Source organism: Lepidothrix coronata, unplaced genomic scaffold, assembly GCF_001604755.1.
Source record: "Lepidothrix coronata isolate B3197 unplaced genomic scaffold, Lepidothrix_coronata-1.0 Scaffold24, whole genome shotgun sequence".
Lineage (NCBI taxonomy): Eukaryota > Metazoa > Chordata > Aves > Passeriformes > Pipridae > Lepidothrix > Lepidothrix coronata.
In genome coordinates, this window is record NW_016690204.1 from 6792706 (window position 1) to 6812549 (window position 19844).

The window sequence follows — 19844 nt, forward strand, 5'->3', positions numbered from 1 at the left end:
CTTTATATCCAGCAGGGAGTGAGAGACCAGGGGTAACCTTCTGATGCCAACTGCTGACATGCAGTCCTGTCAGCTGGCTCACAAAGCAAGTCACCTCAGTAATACATGTTAGTCCTGCTTCTATTATCTTTATTTACTCTGTGGATGTTATAGAAAGGTCCTGAAAAAAATCCACAAGCTGAATAAGGCCTATCCACTCACACAACACCTAAAGAAACCTCAGAAACAGGAATTACTTGGGCATTTTGACAACAGGTAAAACACCTGATCCTTTGTTTGTTTTTTCCATGTTTATATCCTTTACCAAATTCCCTCCACATCTGCATTGTTTGCGTATGACATTGCAGCAAGACATCAGTGCATTTATTGACTGATATGCTGTGAAAACTGGGCAAATGATGCTTTCAATTCAATAATTTCACCAGAAGCTTCAAGCCACGTGGTCTGAAGTGGATTTGGCATTTCATGTCATACAACTACTTTCCTACCACTTCTTTCACTACAGGTGCAGCTACCAGGTGACAGCAGTGTTTTTCCACTAACATTTTAAAGCCATTTTAAAAAATCCATTTTTTTTTTTTTTTGCTTCATAACCTATGAAATATGATTTTTTTGGCAAATAAAAAATAATGTCCTTAAAAATCATGCCTGAACACACAGCTGTGTGTTCACATAGATTTTCTTTGTGGTGTGAGGTCCAGGTTTTACACAGGCAAGCAGTGCTGGTGGCTGACACTTCAGCAGGGAGACAAGGACAAGGCACAATTCAAAAATCAGCCCTTGGGTGTCTGTGCTCTTACCCTGGAAAAAACTCTGGATGGCTTCCTAGGAAGGGGTGACTGATTTTGTAGCCTTTACTAAGGCAAAATTTTTAGTTGTTCCAGGTCATGAGTTTCCAAACTCGAGGTCGTTACCTCTCTCTCTCTTTTTCTATGGCTGGATCAGAGGGGAGTCACAAAACTTTTCTGTTGCAACACGAGGTCAGGAGATGTCAAAGGTTGAGGCCCCGCTTCAGAAAATGCAGGCCACAAACCAATCCCCAGCCATGCCACTGGATTCTGGTGGAGATCCTGATCTTTTCACTGCTTTCAATAAAATTTCAAAAGTAAACAGATTAGGCCATTTGATAATCCTCTGCTGATTCAGTGTGTTTGTAAGCTGGATTTTTTTAAAGGTTTGCTTAAAAATGCAGAAAAGTCATTCTAAAAATGTAGTTTTAAATTTATTTTAAATAGAAAGAGAGCTGGTAGGACCTTCAATTTTATAAATTATAAATGCAATAAATAATTGGGCCTGATATTTCTAAACATTATTTTTTCAATAATTCATGACTTTTTTTACCTCAAGAAAAATTAATTTTTATTACAAACATACCATCTACTTTTTCTCTTCTGCCAATTTCTTTTTTTCATAACAAATAGCAAGATAGACTGATCCCAGGTATTTAATTATTAATGCCCTGGATACACAGTGCACTTCAGGAGTCTCAGCTCTGAGGCCACCACCCCGAGCTGCACGCAAACCTGGGGGGAAAAACCAGAGTGAGGGAAAGAGAGCCAATTTTTATAACACAGATGTTTAGGGCATCTCTCACTGTTTCGTCTAATCATCATCAATTTAAATAACAGATAGAAAATAAACATACTTTTAAAGTTTAAAATACATGCATGATATCCACGGTAGTAGAAAATTGTCTGTTTCACTGCACACCAGAGACAAACAGGAGCTGCTTCTGTAAGCTCAGGAAAGGGAAAAAATGTGAATAAAAATGCTGGATGAGGAAGGCCTAGAGAAGTGTAACTGTGTTCTTTAACACTGCTCATTAATCATTCAAAGAGTGTATTAATTCTAGAGCTGGGTTATTGGTGCTAGGAGGAATGCCTGTTAATTTTATATATCATCAATAGAGAATCAAACAGAACCCGTTTGAAAAAATAATCTAAAAATAGCTGATCAGCAAAGTGTGTTACTTAAAGCACATCTTACTGAAAGTAACTGCAAAATTACATGTTTTAATTTAAGATCTTCAAAGTAACAGTTGGTAAGAAGCAACTGCTGTATTTCAGCTGATCTTTGCTGCTGTTCAGGTATGTAGGTTTGTTTCTCTTTTCCCTTAAAGATCCTCACATTGATTCACTTTCTGATCTCTGATTCTCTGCTCTTATGTTCTCAGAATCCTAGTGAAGAGACCAGGGGAGTTAAACCAGTACAGATCTGACAACCTGTACGACTGGACAGGTCTGGAATGTATTCACAAACTAAGTACTATAATTCAAAAATGAAAAATTTCTACAGTTAAGTTCATAGCTTAATTGGCTCATGAAAATTTAACCTTTCATAAATGCTGCCTCTGAACAGCATTATTTCATGCAGAACAGTAGCTAAAAGGCATATTAGCAGCACAATTCTGACCTAAGCTCCTCCAAATCAGATTTTGGTCTTAAACAAGTGAGGAATTTGTTGCACTGAGGTTTGGATATGTCCTATTTCACTTGTGTAGAGATTGTATTGCTATAAAACGTAAAATGTCAGAATTCTACAGAAAAATCTTGGTAATTCATCCTGATATCCATTTGCATAAATGGATAGATCCTGCATATAGTCATGTAGAACAACTTCACCTGAACAGTGTATCACTGGGTAACTTCAGCTGAATTTCCAGGCCTTTTTGAAATATTCAAATTGGTTCAGTCTGAATAGGTCAGCACTTAAAATTAATCTGACTGCAGTGACAATGTGACCACAATGTGAATGTCTAGATGTTTAATGTGTAACTTAAGGAGGTGATTAGCTGGCATAAAATGTCAAAACTATGACAGACACGTTTACACCAACTGAGAGGATGCTCCTGTGTGTATTTTGTGTGCATATACTGCATATATGAACCATTGTAGAAATTACACTGTGCGAGTGTCATGTGTTTCTTTGAGTGTTAAACATCTGTGCAGTATATTTGGAACCATAGAAAGTCCACTGTATCTACTGTCATTTTCAACACTTCCTAGAATCCCATGAGGAAAGTACAGCTATGTAATTATTGAGTAAAAATTATACTTAAATTCTTTAGGACATCGATACTAAAATGTAAATAATAACATGAACTTAAACAGCTCTACCAAGCTCAGGTTTACAGTGCCTTACTCATAAAAATATATCCTATGGCTTTTACCAGTACAAAAATTAGTAGTCTTTAAATTGACCCATAGATACAGACTGTACACGTGGAGACACACAAACAGACACACATAAAGAAGCAGCTGGTTGAAGAGATACGTTAAAACTGAATACTCTGTGAGCAAAAAAAATGAGAAGGGGATTGACAATACAAATGTTACCAGTGCTTATATGTTTTCAAGGTTTAAACTGCCTCTCTTTTCTAGGGACTTCCTTTTCTCCCAGTTCACCTGTACTGAGTGACCACTCTTTGAAAGATAACTTTTTCTTCATCTTTTGCTGGCTTTTTAAGAGAAAAACACCACCAACAGCTAGAAAGCTTTTATGTTTAACTTTTGAAATGATAATATTTTCTATCCACTTTTTATCGCTAAAGACAATATTAAAGTTAGAACACGATTATTTATTTAAAGTGTAGCAGCCTTTTACTAAGTGCAGCAGTAGTTTACTACTAAGTTTAATGTCCAGTGTAAGAGCCATAATGTGCAGTTTTCTTTTGCAGAACAAAGTGACCACCAAAAGCGGGACTTTGTGGGCCAGTTGGATAAAACATAAGCTCATCTCGCCCCCAAAACCCCGACTCTGGAACCACAACCTTCCAAGATTCAATTTGTAAGTAAAGTATCTTTGTAAGATATGCCCAATCAACTGAGTCATTGCTTACAGAGTGGGTAATTTTCAGACTAATAAAAAGAGAATATTGTAGCCAAGTCACAATACACACTCCTTCATTTTCTGGACAGCAGGAATTACTAAGAGATACTATTTGTTTTTATTCATATTTTATGATTTATTTATCAGGCAGGTAAGAAATACCTCCTCTAAGTGTCTATAAAATGACATGGAACTCCCCAGAATAACAGTTATTTATTAGACCCAGCACTTAAACTATCTATTAAGACTTCTTCTCAAAGTGGGTAACAAATTACTGTGTATCTCTTCCACTGTGTCAGACTAAAGTTGACACATTATAGAGAAATGTCTGTCAATAGTCTAAATTTCTTATTTGTATGATAAACTAGAAAATATTTTCATTTACCTGAAACAAGTCTTTTCCCATTAACAATGATAGTTTCAAGTATTCAGCTGTGTGTCTACCACCCTCAGTATGATGTTTCTTAAGAACTTCTTTCCAAGGTGAGAGGAAACAGATTCATGGACAAAAGGAATGTGTTTTCTAAATCCTCACTTTATAATTCCAACAGAACTTTTAAATAAAATCCAAGTTTAAAAGCATTATAGTTTACACTTGGATGGCTGAAGTAGGTAAATGCTGTCAGTTACTTTAAAAGAAACTAATTACTGTGCTTGAAAAGCCACTATTACATTCATTCTGCTTTTGATAATCAAAACACAGAGCCGAAGAATGCTGTCCTAGCTGAACCGCTGCATAATCAGCAAACACACCTTGACAGGAAAACACAGAGAAGTTGATGGAAATTCTGGCTAAGTAGAAATGTTTAAATAATTCCTCTTTCTACAGGCCACACATTTTAACCGACTAATTTGATTTAGGTGGCTTTGCTGGCCATGATTCCACACGAGCCGCTCAGACGGTTCGCATCGACACCGCGCGTTTCTAGTTGTCCGTGCGGGGCGAAAGTCGCCCCGGGAGCCACCCGGAGGCGGCGGGCCGGGGCCGGGGCCGGACCCCGCGGGGAGCGAACACACCTGTAGCTCCCGAGGGTGCGGGGCACGGGCGAACCGCCCCTTCCCGCGGGGCGCGGCGGGCCCGGCCCCCTCCGCGGCCTGCGGCAGGTGGGACTCGGGGCCGCGCCGGGAGCCGCCCGGGGATGCGCTCCCGGGGGTCCGCTCCCGGGGATGCGCTCCCGGGGATGCGCGGGGGATGCACCGGGATGCGCGGCCCCGCGCCGCCCCCGCCCCCCGGGGCGCCTTTCCGCGGCCGCGCTGGCTCGGCCGCGCCCGCCCCGGCGCGGAGCCGCCCCATCCCCGGCAGGGCGCGGCCCCGGTGCCCGCGGCGGGAGCGGGCGCGGGGCGGCGGCCGCACCTGCGGCCTCGGCGGGGCCGTGCGGGGGCCGCGCTGCTCCCGCGGGAGGGCGCGGGGCGGGGGCGCGGAGGGACAGCGCGACTCACCGCTTGTCAGTGCCCCCGGCGGGGCCCCCCCAGCCGGGGATGGATCCACGCCCGCAGCGAGCGGGGATCCCGGGCACGGCGAGCCGCTCGCCGGGCAGGTCCGCGTTCTTGAAAGGAGACAGCCCCTCCGGTCCTCGCTCCGAGCCGGCTCCTTCCGTTGGCAAAATCCTGACTCATTACATAAAAAGATCACCCTGCCAGGCGCCCTGAAACATTTCTTCATCACGGTCACGCCACAAGCTAAACAAGAGGCCACATCGAGGGGAGGGGGGAGAGGGGGAAGCGGAGGAGAAAAAAAAAAATCCAGAGGTTTTTTTTCTCCTTAAGATCCTCTTCCTTGAAAAAGGGAGATTAAAAAAAAAAAAAAAAAGGAGAGAGAGAGAAAAAAGCCACAACAAAAAACCAACAAAGTGCAGGGAAAAAAAAAAATAAGAGCAGCCACCGGGAAAAAAACTAGAGAAGATTCACTCATTGTTGCCACAAAGACACCTCTCCCCTTCCCACTCCCTCTCCATGCTCGTTCCTCCAACAGTGCTACAAAGACGTGCAGTCTGCGCCGGGAGTTGTGAGCCCGAGCCGTGAGCTCCTCAACTCCGCGGGGGCCGTGCCAGGAGCCCCGGGGCGCACAGTCCTCCGAGAGGAGGTGTGGTGAGTCCAAGACCGTCCGAAAATTATTTTTTTTCCTAGAAACTACCACCAAATATAGTAACAGGGAAGGGGTATTCCTAGAAATTCGGGAGACGTCAGAAAGGGAAGATTTGTGAAATTCAGCTTCACTTCCTGCAGAGGGCTCCTAGCACAGGGAAAAAAAAAAAGGCAATAAAGTGCTTTTCATGCTTCTCTGATCAGATAATGGTTAAAAAAAAGAATGGTAAAACACTTAACTCGCATTTCTCCGATACGATCTAGGAGTTTCGTATGGGAAGAAAGCTAATCAGTAACCCCCTTTCCTCATTTTCTACTAATGTTTATAGATGCCTATCTCCTGTATTTATTTTCCCCACGTTCTCATATCAGACCTATGCACGCAGCAAATAAAAGCAATATGCATGTGGGTGAAAAATGGGCCAAATGATAACCCTCCCACGGATCACAGGAACACTAATGAGTGTTTGTGTGTTATTTTAAACAGGCTTTGCCGTTTGCATCTTTCATGTCACGCTGATGTGAATAATTCATGTCCCCACTGTAGATGTGTGCAATATTGTTACTCGCATGAATGGGAATTCGGAGGTTGCCTTTTATTTAAGAGCCCCAATACTGAGAACTGCTGAGCACTGTCAGTCCCCATGGACTTAATGGTATGTCAGGTTGTTAATTAATTCGGTTCAGCCATTCACAGGATCAGGCCCTGCCTGACAAATGCAGACCTACACACTGTCAGGAGCTGCTATTATTCCTCATGTCTCCTGAATCTCTGTGTTTGCTTTGTGCTTGTGTCTAACACCCGGTCCTTCTTGAGTCATATCTTTTAAAAAACCACTATTCTGATACATTTCGTAGGAAGCAGAACTGAATGTTTGCAAAGCAGAGCTGGATGAAGATGTTATTATATTCAATTAATTATATAAAGATGTCAATGCATTTGTAATAAAGGATTATTTATCCAGGAATAGCAAAGGTTGCTATAAAAACCCCAAAGCCAGCTTTTGGGGGAAGATAATAGGTTTCAATGTTTGCAACTCTTGCAGGTTAATTGAATTTCTGTAATGAGATTCCCCTCAGCCACATGAAATCCTTGGGTTTGTTCTTTGCATTTCATTATGACTTGCAGAGTCTTCTCTGCCCCCAAATCAAATGCAATAAAAACACCTGAGTTTGGCTTTACTTCAGTGTTTTATGAACACTCACATTTAATCAAAACTTAGTTAGAGACACCTTGTCTGTCTGCAGTTTTGAAGGGGAATTAGTAGAGTTCACCTGACAATCCTGAGTGTGCTTTGACTCCTAAGTATGTTCTAGCTGTTATTGCAGTGCTCAGTAAACAACTGCGCCGAAATACAGACCCAGCTTTCAGAGGGGTGCACCCACAGTGTTCCGTTAGCAGTAATGCCTGGTTAGAAGTAGATTTACTGGGAGTAATCTCTTGGAATTCAAAACAGCTCTAGTTAATTGCAAAAAGGCCTTTTTAATCTGGCTGGTTTACTTGTGGCACACTGCTCCACTCTGCCTGTCACTCTCATTTCCTGAGTGAAAAAGTGAATGGCAGCTTCAAGTTCAGGATCTTTTAATCATTAAAAGAAATGGATGTGCTGTCCTCTGTTGGTCATACTGGTTGTCACATGTAAAATTCAATTAAAAGGCAGCAAGAGGTTCTGTTACAACAACGGAAAACACAAAACTAAATTAAATTTGCTTCATCTGCTGCTTTCACCGATACAACTGCACGGTGCGAGGGATTTTTTTTTAAATGATGCAATGATAGAAGCTGGACTGTGGAGAGGACTCATTTCACACGACTCTATACTACAGTCTCTGCCCTGTGTTTGTCCTGCTGCTGTTGTCCCCGTTGTGCCCGGTGTGCTGGGTGCCCAGGGAGCTGTGGGTGCCCAGGGAGCTGTGGGCTCCCCCGGGTGCCAGGGCTGCACGGGGGCTGCAGTGCTGCCAAACACGTGGCGAGAGGAAGTTTCTAGTTTACATCTCACATCCCGTGGTGTGGGGACAGGGCCGTGTGTGCCAGTGGCGATAGTTTGTGCTCATCACATGTGGTGACTCCCAGCATGTGATGTGGTGGCAGCTGAGCAGCTCCTGGGGCACCCCAGCCATGGCAGCTCGGGCTGTGCTGGGTGTGCCTGATGCAAATTCCCACTTTACTGCTCCTGGGGTCCTTCTGTGAGTCCTGATGTGCAGGACTGCTCTGCTCTGGACCCTCTTGGTGAGCTGTGGTGTGTCCCCTCTGGGTCCTCAATTCAAGAGGAAGATGTAGCAACTGGAGAGGATCTGGGGGACTGTAGCAAGGGTGATTAGAGGTGTAGAAAACCTGAGCTAAAAGGAGAGATTTTAAAATCTGGGCATCGTGTTGTCTAGAAAGGAGGAAGATGAAGGCAAATATAGTAACACTTTCAAAAAGGTTTACCATCATGTAAATGAACGTGTCATGGCAGTAAACCTATGTGATATATCAATTATTTCTACCTCTTAACTGCTGCTGGAGTTATAATTTCTGGGCTGCACTAGTTTCTCTTAAGATGTGACTTCACAGATAGTTTTCTAACTGCAAAATTATTTTCAAGTAAATAACCACAATACATATTTTAAGATGTTACTTAGCAACGTTGTTATCATGCTAATAGTTTAGCTATGTTATTCAAAAAAATGTAAGTTCTGTCTGCAGACTGTGGAAAAACAGGCTCTGTGTTACCTGATTTCTGTGTGTCATCTAACACAGACTCACAGGCCTCAAATGGGTAAGAGGATAAGACACAGCCAGAGCTCTCCTACATACCTGGCTTAGTCCTATGAATATATTTCTAAAAAACAAGGAAGAATTCATGAAAGCTTTACTCATCATGGACAGGGTGGCTCCTCTCCACTACCCTCCCTGTGAGTCTCCCTGAGGCTGTAGTCAATGGCAAGCAATATTTATCAGATCTGGGTTTTGTCCTTGACTCTGATTTAAATTTTTGCATTTAAAAACCTCTCGTGAAAGCAGTTTCAGGGACATGGCTGTTCCTCACTGTCCTTTATATCCATAAGTAAAAACATCTAAGAAAACAGAAATCAACTTAGAATATTTTGGGTTGTAGTCTTGCATGTGCTCTGTGCTGAAACTGTCACTGCACAAAATCAATAATTTACATCTTTCTTCTCTGTGGGGAGATTGGGCAGTGTTGTTATGGATTTCATACTAGAAATTTCAGGTTCAAAATGAGCTGCAAGGTAAGCAGTGTGATTTCCTCTCTGCTGGTGCTTCGTCAAAGTTATGTCAAATTTACCAATGAGCAGTTCTGGAGACTTGTGAATACTGACAGTAAACTAAGTGCAAAAAATACAAACTTTAATTACACTTAATTAATACAGTCAGATAATATTTGGAACACTAAATCTGAGGGGGGAAAGAGCTTTAGGTGTGCTGTGAGACAGCGGAACAAGTTGCCCAGAGATGGCTGTCCCACCCCTGGAAGTGTTGAAGGCCCGGTTGGATGAGGCTCTGAGCAATCTGGTTTAGTGGAAGGGGGGGTGGAATGAGATTGTCTTTAAGGTCCCTTCTAACCCAAACCATTCTTTAATTCTGTAACTGGTTACAATCCTTCTTTAAATCAAAATACAGCTTGAATGATGATTTTGACTTGCCAACAGAATTTACACGTTTTGTTTTTAACAGATTTTACAAAATCCACTGTAAATAGTTAATGACAGTTATTTCTGTTTGTGCAATCATACAATTTTGATTCTTGACAACAGCAGTGCAGAATACGAGAGGAAGATTTGTCAGGAAGAAAACAAAATCGACCGTGTGGACACAGTGGTGAGTGAAATTTCAAATGGTAAGTAAGTATCAAACACAAATCAATAAAGGTTTCCTTCATTTAGTAATAATGTAATTATTTACACTGTTAGGGTGGGTTTAAGTGCTGTCAGCCATTAACTGTGTGTGTGGGTTTGGTGTCTGATCCCGTCACTGTCGCTGGGTTGGACCTCCTGATCCTGCAGGATCAGCTGTGCCTGGAGCACCCAGCGTTTGCTTCTGCTTGGAGAAGGTGACACTGCTGGGCTCTTGGAGTGTAGCCAGGGCGCCCTTCCCTTACCCATTTGCAGTGTCACAGGGAGTTTCTCTGTTAAAAAAAATGGAAAATGTAAAGTGAACACTAACCAGATTGCAAATAATCCTTCTAAGTGGTTGGTGATACAGATGAAGACACCTCATGGTTTACTAATCAGAAGGCAGAACAAAATTAATAAATAATTAAATGAATTCCATGGTTGCGGGGTGGGGGCGGACCAATGAAAAGAACGTGGAATTACAGGGTGATCTCGGTCGCTGCATTTCAAACTGTCTTCCACTTTTGCTTCTTCAGGCTAAACTGAGCGGAGCTCCTGAAAAAACAGGATTAGACCGCAGGAAAAAACGAAGACAAACGTTTCTGTCGCTGCACACGCCAGGAGGGAGGGTGCGAATGAGGCGGGAGGGGCACGACATTGCTCGTGTCCCTTTGTTGGAGCCGCAGCAGCCGGTGCAGCGGGGAACGCGCCCGGGGGCGGACCGGCCGCTGCCGGGAGCGCTCCCGGCCCGACCCCGCGGACCCGCCTCCCCCTAAAAATGATGGGAAAGCTCCGGCCCGCGCGGACCCGCCAAGGCACGGACGGGGTTCGAACCCGTGATCTTCGGTTTACGAGACCGACGCCTTACCACTTGGCCACCGCGCCTGCGTTAAGGGCTCCTCCCGACGCCCTTCTATCGCTGGCGCCACTCCCGCGCGCCCGCCCACGCCCCGCCCCCGGCGCCGGCACCTGAGGCGCTGAGGGGGCGGAACGTGTGGGAGGGACCGGGAGCGGAGTGTGGCCGTGTCGTGCTCTCGCTGTTTCTCCCTCTTTCTCCTTTTTTTCTCCCTTTTTCTCCCTCTTTCTCCCTCTGTCCTTGTCGCTGTCCCCGGGAGCTGCGGGGCCGTTTGTGAGGGTACCGCCCTCTGCCCGTCCCGCTCGCCCGCTCGCCCTCAGCGGCCCCGGGGCCGTGAGGGCGCCGTGCCCGGAGATGGCACCCGAGCGGTGCAGCCGCTTCGGACCGGTCAGGAGAGAGGGGGCAAAGCGGGACTGAAACTTTCCTCCCCCGAGAAGAGAAGCAGAAATGCAAAACGTTGGGATAATTAAATGGTAAATGCTAACTTAAATGCACTCGCTAGCTGGTAGCTGTTCCCTCCAAAAACTCACTGTTTGGAAACAAAAAAGATCCTAAAATACATTTTTTTTTTCTAGATTTCGTCTCCTAGATTTTTACAAGTGTGACCCGAAAGCAAAACTTTTAGTTTTCATTTAATGTTTGTGGTTTTTTTCTGTGTGGGGGTTTTTTTTTTTTTAATGTTACTTTAATGGAGATCCCTTTAAATTCTCCATGAAACTTCTGCTGAACACCCAAGTTTTATATCCCTTTTGGTTTTGGTTTGGGTTTTTTTGTGGAAGAAGCACGTGAACGTATTACAGAGGTACCTTTGTAAAGGCTGAGATCAGAGTTGCTAATTTGTTGGTCCTGTAAAGCAGGTGCATTAAAAAATTGATGCAGAACCAGAATAGTTCTGTTTGGAAGAGACCTTCAAAGGTCATCTAGCTGAACCACCCTGTAATTATCAGGGAAATACTTCTGTATCCTCTTGGGATGTTCTTTGAACTCTCATCAGGGAAACTCATGGCTTGAGTGCATGAACAAGTTTTCAGGCTTTAAAAGTTATCGTTTGTCAGCTTCTCTGTGATAACTCTATGCTGCCTGTGTTTGAGCAAACAGCAATTTGAATTAGTTGCACCTGCAGTGAAAGGTGTCACATTACATTACTGAATAGTCAGCCCGTGTCAAGCGCATTTGCTCCTACCGTGGAATAGGTGTCCCAAAGGAGATGAGTCCTATTTTCCAATCCCTACAGACATGACTGATGGGCTGGCCAAGTAACTTGCCATCACAGTTCCTGTGCAGCTCACATATATTTGATTTATTCATGCTTTTGGATCTTTGTGAGGTGAGAGGTAATTTTGTGGTGGGAGAAGCAAAGGGGGCTGTTTGAATTGCTTGTGGAATTCATGTGAGTTTTATCTCTTCAAATACACTACATTTTTAATAAATGCATTTGGTTGGCATCAGAAATAGTATTTAATGGCAAAAAAACTTTGATCAAGTTCTTCCTTAACTGTATGGGGAGATGGAAACTTCAATTTGAAATGATAAGGATCTTCTGTGTAGATTAGGAGGAAGTACTTGATTTGGTTTACAAAATTTGGCTATTCCCTAAGTTCCTCACAGTGCCTGGAAAAGTTGTTTCTATCTGTCTAAACTAAAAATGCAATTTTGATTTAAAAAACATGTAATTGCCCTTCTGCTGTCTGAATACTTTTGTTTGGAAGTGTCTTTTATGCTGGTCATTACCCTTGTTTGAGCTCCATGGGAATGCCCTTCCTCTTCATGCTGAATCCTCCTCATGCAGTGTTCTCTTCTGACACAACCTTTTTTTAAACACAACGTGACCTTCCTAAAGGAAAGTCTTTGGAAGACTCCATTGCTGAAAGATAACATCAGAGATTTTGTTGGAAGGAGAAAATAATCACCTGTTTTTTTTCCTTCCTCCCCTAAGCCTCACTCAAATGAGGTGGAGGTGTTGCTTTAGGAGAGTCTTTGATGTCTGTTTTCATGTACAAAACCAAGCCTTTTGACATATCCCCCAACTCTTCTGAGGAGATCCTGGGGAATAATTGTATTTATGTAGATTTGGTGCAGCTGAGTTTATAAAGATTTGTTATGGGATAGCTGGAATGCTCCTCAGTTAGCAATTACTTGAGCTTACACTTTGTCCTGGCTTTATGAAAGAACATTTCTGTTCACCATCTTAACTTTTAATCCCCAGCAGTTGTCTCGGAGGGGCTCAAGAATGATGCAGTGCTAAGGTGGAGTGGCCTCGCAGTCCTTCATCTGCAGGGAAGGCTGGAGACGCTTCTTCAGGTAATTTTTTACATGAAGCATTTCTTAGAGTTGTTACATTTTTGGATAAACACTTAAAGGCAAAAAAACAAACCTTAGCTGTTGGGTCTCAGATGCTCTAGTTGGTTATTTTGATTTTGGATTAGGAAGGTCTCAGTAGAAAGAAACATCTCTGACTTGAGACAGTACAAATACTCTAAGAAATATGTCACTAGCAGCATTTGTACAATACACAGCAAGCCAATAGGCAGCAGTAAAGAGCATTTAATGTGGTACAGAGTAAAGACAAATGTGAGGATGGCCATCTGTAGAACATGTTTTAATAAACTAGGGCTTTATTGAAAACCACGGTTTAGCCTGTGGGAGAAGTTCACTCAGCATAATCTCAAGTTTTATCAGACCTTGTTTTGTGTTTACATCGTAATACTAATACGAACACAGTCTGGGAGGGAGAGCTTTGTGTTTGTATTTCTTTGTAAAACAATCAAACCCCCAGATTGCCAGTTGGCACCAAAACAAGTGCTTTACCTCTGTTATACTCCAGCTGGAATTTCTGTAATGCACAAATGCATAGTCCAGAAGTGCTGCACTTGTTTTGCAAGATTTGTGTTCGGTCTGTGATGGCTGAAGGTAAGTTAGTGGCATATATAGCCTACAAACTTTTACAATGGAGAAAAGGTATTTTATCAAATTTACAGGGCATATTAGTAATTTTTAATTTGTGCAGCTTTACTGCTTTATGGGTTTTTAATATTTGGCCGAGTTCTGATGTCATCAGTGCAGAACAGACTCTGAGGAAAGGGTGGGTGATCAGCACAGGGACTGCCCTCACAAGGGGAAGTAAATATTGAAATGGAACAGCTTCATCATGAAAAGAAGCTTGTGCAAACAGCTCATAGCTCATTCTCCTGAGGAAATGCATTGGGGTGTTCTTGAGCACAAGCCCAGCAGAATGCAGATTGCAAATATGAAATCCCACAAACCAGCACATCTTGGAAACCTTGGAAGAATCCGGGAAAGTCGTAAATTGAAGTGCAGGACAAGGGGGAATGGATTCAAACTGGGAGTAGGTTTAGATTACATATTAGCAGGAAGTTCTTTACTGTGAGGGTGGTGAGACGCTGGAATGAGTTGCCCAGAGAGGTGGATGCCTCAGCCCTGGAAGTGTTCAGAGCCAGGTTGGATGGAGCTCTGAGCCACTTGGTCTAGTGGAAGGTGTCCCTGCCCATTGCAGGGGGTTGGAACACCATGAGCTTTAAGGTCCCTTCCAACCCAGACCATTCTATGAGTCTATGTAATGGTACTGCTTAAAAAAACCAAAGTCCAAGAGTTAAAAAAAACTCTGGTCTTGGAGATTTTGGCTCCAATTTTGAAGAGAAATCATCAAGTTTTTTGAAGTTTGTCTAAGTGCAGATTTCATTCTTTCTCCTTTTCGTGAGAAAGGTACTTGTAACACAGGCCAAATGTTTCAGACTCATAAAAGAATTTTTGTTCATTAATATTGATGTTATTTTTCACTTTTAAGTAACCACAGACAAATGAACACAGTTTTCCTTTTTTATTTGAGACACTTAGCAAAAATGCTGAAATATCAAACATTTCCTCAGTAGCTACAATATTGCCACTATGTACAAAATATTTGATAAATGTAGTACACATATAAAAATACAGTATGCATTACATATATACAGTACAATGTGCAAAACATATGGCATTCAAACGTATGGAATTGATTTCGGGGGTGCAAACAGCAAATACAAAGGCATCATGGTTTCTTATAGAAAGGCAATACATAAACTGACGCCCTGATTGCCATAATTTGCATTTAGTAAAGTAGTGCTTAAATGAAGAGGGCCCCAGAGACAGGTGTCTGTCTTCTTCTTTTCACAAAATGAGATGCTAAGACATAATTATGACCGTGAAAATAAGAAGAGGAACAGCTCCTGGGGTTAGCGTTGTTCCTACTGCAAGCAGTTCTGTGAAGGAAATCCTATCTGGAAAAAAGCCTGTGCTATTACTTACTACAAATTTCTCAAACAACAAAAACAAATCTGTACTGTTAAACATCAAAAACAGCTTTGAAAGTATCTACATCCTCGATTTTAAAAAAGTATGGGTAACACTTTTGGGGGTTTAATTTCCTACGCTTCAAAGTACAAAGTGCCTCCTTTGGCAATATAAATGGCAATGCTTTGGTTCCTATTTAAATTTTATATTATTATAATTTATTTTAGGCTGTCTTTTGAATATCTGAGCTGTATTTTTTACAAAAATAATGTGATTATATAGTTATTAACCATTCCCTGCTTTTATTTGAGAATTTGCTCTCACAGCTAGAATGGCTTTCTTTTTTTTTGGCTAGATTTCTACAAATACATTTATGCACTTTTAACTTAAAAAGTCTTTATATTCAGTATTGGACACTACAGAATGCTGTAGGTGTCTCTTTTTTGCACTTTACCTAGCAAACTGGTATAAAAGGAATATTTGAGATTACTTCAGGTTTTAATGGCTGCTCTTTATTGGCCATGTATGTACTATGTGCAACTCAGTTCCACGTATCTCACATAAAATACCATCTGCACTGAGGTCTAGAAGTCATCCAAAGGCAATTTAATAGACCACAGTATAAAGGGTTTCAACAGAACATTTGCTGGAGATAAGTGGAAGAGTTTTTTTTTTTCCAGTTTTAATAGAGTTTGCTTTAAGTTTATAATACACTGAAGATGCCATCCAAATAATAATAATTGTTTACATCGGTGAGCTTTCCTGTGTTTTGATTACATAATGCCCTTCCAGTTCAATGGATTCTGTGACTGCATTTTCTCTGTCTTGAAGATAGTTCAGCAGCTTGTGCCTGGGTTCCAATTGTGGTGCCTACACTTTTGAGGCATCTGGATGTTTGAGATTATGTAACAGAAAAGTTTAATACTGACCACTCTGTTTTGATCACCACGTTCCCTGAACGTGACTCTTGTTGGTGAATTTAGAAATACCTGGGAGAGAAATGCCAGTATTTAGTGATTCTTCCCAAAAGCTGTGGCCTCAGCTTTTTAAAGGTCAGATTTTGCAAGCCCACATTGCTGGATTACACTCCAAATTTCTGTAGAGAACAACTGCCATAAATTAATTTTATTCTCAGGGAGAACTGCTGTATTTATGACAATGCTTTTGTAACTATTTCTAATGTCAAACAGAATTTTGCTGTAAACTTCCTTGCTGTAACTGCTGCTGAATGGCACTAGAAGTGTGTAACAAACACCATTTCTGCATTGAACGCAGGACGTGACTCCTCCTGATTAACATCAGCCTTTAAAACGTGTCTGAGCTCTCTCTGTCTAGAAGTGTAAACACCAACTTTTGATTTTCACACAGATAAAATGGTGTTCTTAATTACTCTGAAGGACCTACCAAGACATTTGATAGAATGCATTCTGTTAGTACACTGCAGCCATTACATGGCAAATGTAGTGCCAGTGCATTCCTTTGCAACTGTTCTCTTAATGAGAAATATTCAGTTCTGTACAGTCAAACTGCACAGTCACGGTTCCATTTCTAAGATGTATTGTATTTGTGCTACAAAAATGTTCATGTAAAACATGCACACACAAAAGTCTAAGCAAAACCTATTTCTGCCATAAACAGGCATATACAACTATGGCAAACATATCACATTTCAGAACAAAGTCTAAAGCAAACCATTTTATATAAGGTTTAATACACAATTCTGAAATGTACAAAAAAGTAATCACACATTCCCTACACTAGAATAGTTGTACTTCAGAAACTAAAATGATCCCTTAATTTTTAATTTTTTTTTTTCAAAGAGTAGAAAGCTACACTGTACTGCTAACAAGACAGCTCAACTGTTTGGGTTTATTTCTGCACATAGATTCCTATGGGTTAGTTAACATTCTACACTGCCAATAACGATAGTTTGGTAGCAAGATGACTCTGCCAGTTTCAAGCTCTATTTACATGCACATCAAAAATGACAGTACAGTTGCTCTAGGTTAATTTGTCCTCTAAAAATCAATTTACTTGCCTCTTATTTAATCAGAAGGCAGGGTCAAAAAGGGATAATTCTAACCACACAAATGTGGTATGATGTCTGGTGTATCACACATAATAAACTGACAGTACTGCAGAACACTACATTTCATTCAGAGTTGTTCCTACCAGACCAAGAGTCCTTAATTCTTTTTCTCCTAACAGCTGAGGGCACTTAGTATCTCAGAGTATTAGCTCCCAAGAGAGTATGGTAAAAAGGAATGCAGGAAGTTGAATGTGAGTGTTCAATGTTCTGGAAGAGTCCTAAACCATCAAAGCTTAAGGCAGACAGTCCACATGTAATACTGTACTCAAGTACTGGAGGCACAGCAAGAAGGAATAAGGAAATATGTCTTTCAACTTGGTGTAATTAAAATCTCCATTGATTGTTTTGCTGTACTTAGTTTCATATTGAAGTAAATCTTGGCCAGTAAAACTAGTGAAGAGATATAATGATTTAAAGTGCTGTAACTGATATGATGCAAAGATATGATATGGGGTTAAACCCTGAATCAGAGACATAATCCACTGTTTTATCTGAAGCCACTGGAATTCTGTAGTAGTAGTAAACCAGACTGCATTGTATCTGGAGATATAAATTTGCAGTTAATTCCACAAACTTTTTGGCAAAAGGATTTTGTTTGATGTTAACTGATTGTGTTTTTTAAAAATGTGATAAAGTTTGCTATAAAGTTAACTGCTACTTTCTGGTTTCAGCATTTCTTTGATAGATGTCATTATTCTAAGAAGGAAGGTAAAGCTTCAGGGCATTTGTTCATTCATTCCTACAAAACATTATTTTTATAGGTTAGTGGGGAAGAAAGAATGATGCAATGAGATCAGTTTTCAGACCAGAAAACATACCACGTTTCCCTGTTTCAGGAAACAGGGGACTGTTTCCTTTTATCTTAGTTTAAGAATTCCCCAGTAAGAAATAATTCCAATTTTGTTTGATTATCAGCCTCCGTCATCTATGGCAACATTTAACAGCTATTACCTGAGAGACAACCATAGAATGTCAAAGTATATTAATTCTATTTGCATTTTTTGCTCGTCTTTCTAACTGCTTTCATAATAGACTCTGAAGACAACAACTGAGGGCTTTAAAAAATAGTATTTTCATGTGCTGTGCTGTGAGGTAAGAGCTTAACTTTTGCTATTATCTGTTTCAGGTATGAAATATGCCTTCTTATCACAAAACAGTACATCCTGATACTATTAGGATTCTCACTGAGCAGCTTCTCTGTTGGCTTCCCTGATGTTATGTAGTGGTAGACAAAACTGTTAAATAGATAAAGTACTCGTTAAAAAATTATGGTTCCTGTCAGTACTGTCCCCTGCAACTTGATCTCATCCTACAAACATCTTTTACTGGGGGCATTGGGACTATTCTTGCATAGATGCTTGCAGGATCATAGTGTACAAAAGCATTAATTAAACTTTTCTACTTCCTCAAACTGTTCTAATCTGCTGAGATACTGGATTCAATGATCTAACAAATATCCTCAAACACAAAGCAAAGTAGGATATTTATTTCCATTAGAGTAATCTCTTGTTTGAAGACCACTGTGTTCCCCTCTGTCCACAAAAATAAGCTATGTAATGTTAAAAGAGTATACAAATAACTGTCTGATATACACATTAAAACCTATCTATTTAATCCAGAGCATTGCTATAGAAAATTCAGTGTTCTCAATATTACCTGGCATAGCTACAGTGGATTTCTTGCAGTTACACTTAATATCCCTTTGGATGCAGTTAAATTCCTCCCTCATGATTAAAGAATGGGGGAAGTGTTTTAAAAACCACAAAACCAAAATATAAAAACAACTTGAACAAATTAAGAGATTAGATATATGAAGTTTCACTGAACCAGCCAGTGCTTCTACTTGCCTTTGCCCTCCCAATGGATTGTGCCCCTGGCTCAGGCTGTCCACAGGAACAATGAAGTGCAGTGATTCCTCCCCCTCCCCCAGATATTTGCTCACTGTGTCAATACAGACAGCTGACATCTCACTAAGTTTAGCCACGTTGTGTTGCTCATTGAAGCATTACAAAGTCAGAGACATAACTTCTTTCTTAAATATTTGTGATGCATTTACCTTGGGGTACTTTTAATCAGTAAGTACAATCATCCTCTCTTGACTTGTGAAATACAGCTTTCAGAGGGCCCTGATCTGCATTACTGGTAGGTGCATAATGTAATTCACTGTTGTAAACTTGAAAATCAATAAGGAATCAGCTTCAAGCATTTGTTCTTCCAAACATTACTGTCTTAATTTATCTGAACTGCAATCAGGATGGTATGATAATGGACCTCTGCTGTGAAGAGACTTGCAGGTCATGTTCTCATTGGCTACAGCTTAATCCCAGTGCAACTGTAGATCTTGTGGATCTAGAAAGTCAGTGGAAAACACGCTCGGGGCAGCAGAACTGAGAGGGGTGAGTCCAGATGAGGAGCTGGGCATTGTAATGTCCAGCCATTCCATATTGTCCAAATTTGTATCGGGAAGGTCAAGAGACAGGCAAGAATTATTAGTGGTAAACTGTGGGTCAGATGTTTCCATGGGTGAATGAGAGTGATCTAAAATGCTCGAGTGATTAAGAAGATCATTCTGGAGGTCTTCAATTAGAGAAAAGGACTCTCTGTCCTCATTACTGCCTGTCAGTTGAGGAATTTCATTACCTGATGGTAAAGTTCCATCCAAGAGGGCTTCAAGTTGGTTTTCCAAACTTATAGACAGACTGGTGGTTGGTTCTAAGGACACAGGAGGAGGGGCCATTTGGATTTGTGGAGGTGGACGGGATATCACTGTATTCACTGGCATGGTAGTGATGTTGGCTGTTACTGGTCTCATTTTAGATATGGGAGATGGTTCTTCCTTTATTGGAAGGGAAATCTCTGTAA

The 19844-nt window shown here is 41.4% G+C and overlaps 1 protein-coding gene, 2 long non-coding RNA genes and 1 other non-coding gene across 12 annotated transcripts in view; 2 read left to right on the forward strand and 2 right to left on the reverse strand.

Annotated features, from left to right (window-relative positions):
- Nucleotides 1-4753, forward strand: part of LOC108494409 — a 36083-nt gene extending 31330 nt beyond the window's left edge. For both annotated transcript variants that reach the window (XR_001873837.1, XR_001873838.1), the window contains 2 exons: nt 2174-2238; nt 3677-4753. This is a non-coding gene — a long non-coding RNA (uncharacterized LOC108494409). The remainder of the gene's footprint in view (nt 1-2173; nt 2239-3676) is intronic.
- Nucleotides 4754-10563: 5810 nt separating this feature from the next.
- On the reverse strand, nt 10564-10635 carry TRNAT-CGU. The gene has a single exon. It is a non-coding gene; the product is annotated as a tRNA-Thr (tRNA).
- A 78-nt stretch (nt 10636-10713) lies between these two features.
- Nucleotides 10714-19844, forward strand: part of LOC108494441 — a 64509-nt gene continuing 55378 nt past the window's right edge. For 2 of the 3 annotated variants that reach the window (XR_001873846.1, XR_001873845.1), the window contains exons 1-2: nt 10714-11079; nt 12813-12907. This is a non-coding gene — a long non-coding RNA (uncharacterized LOC108494441). Of the gene's footprint in view, nt 11080-12812; nt 12908-18108; nt 18214-19844 lie in introns of those variants that run through there. The other variant, XR_001873844.1, reaches the window with a different exon arrangement.
- MKL2 (MKL1/myocardin like 2) overlaps nt 14430-19844 on the reverse strand; it is a 71259-nt gene continuing 65844 nt past the window's right edge. For all 6 annotated transcript variants that reach the window (XM_017809014.1, XM_017809019.1, XM_017809013.1 and 3 more), the window contains one exon: nt 14430-19838. In XM_017809014.1, coding sequence (XP_017664503.1) covers nt 19300-19838 — 539 coding nt within the window. In that variant the 3' untranslated portion in view covers nt 14430-19299. The remainder of the gene's footprint in view (nt 19839-19844) is intronic.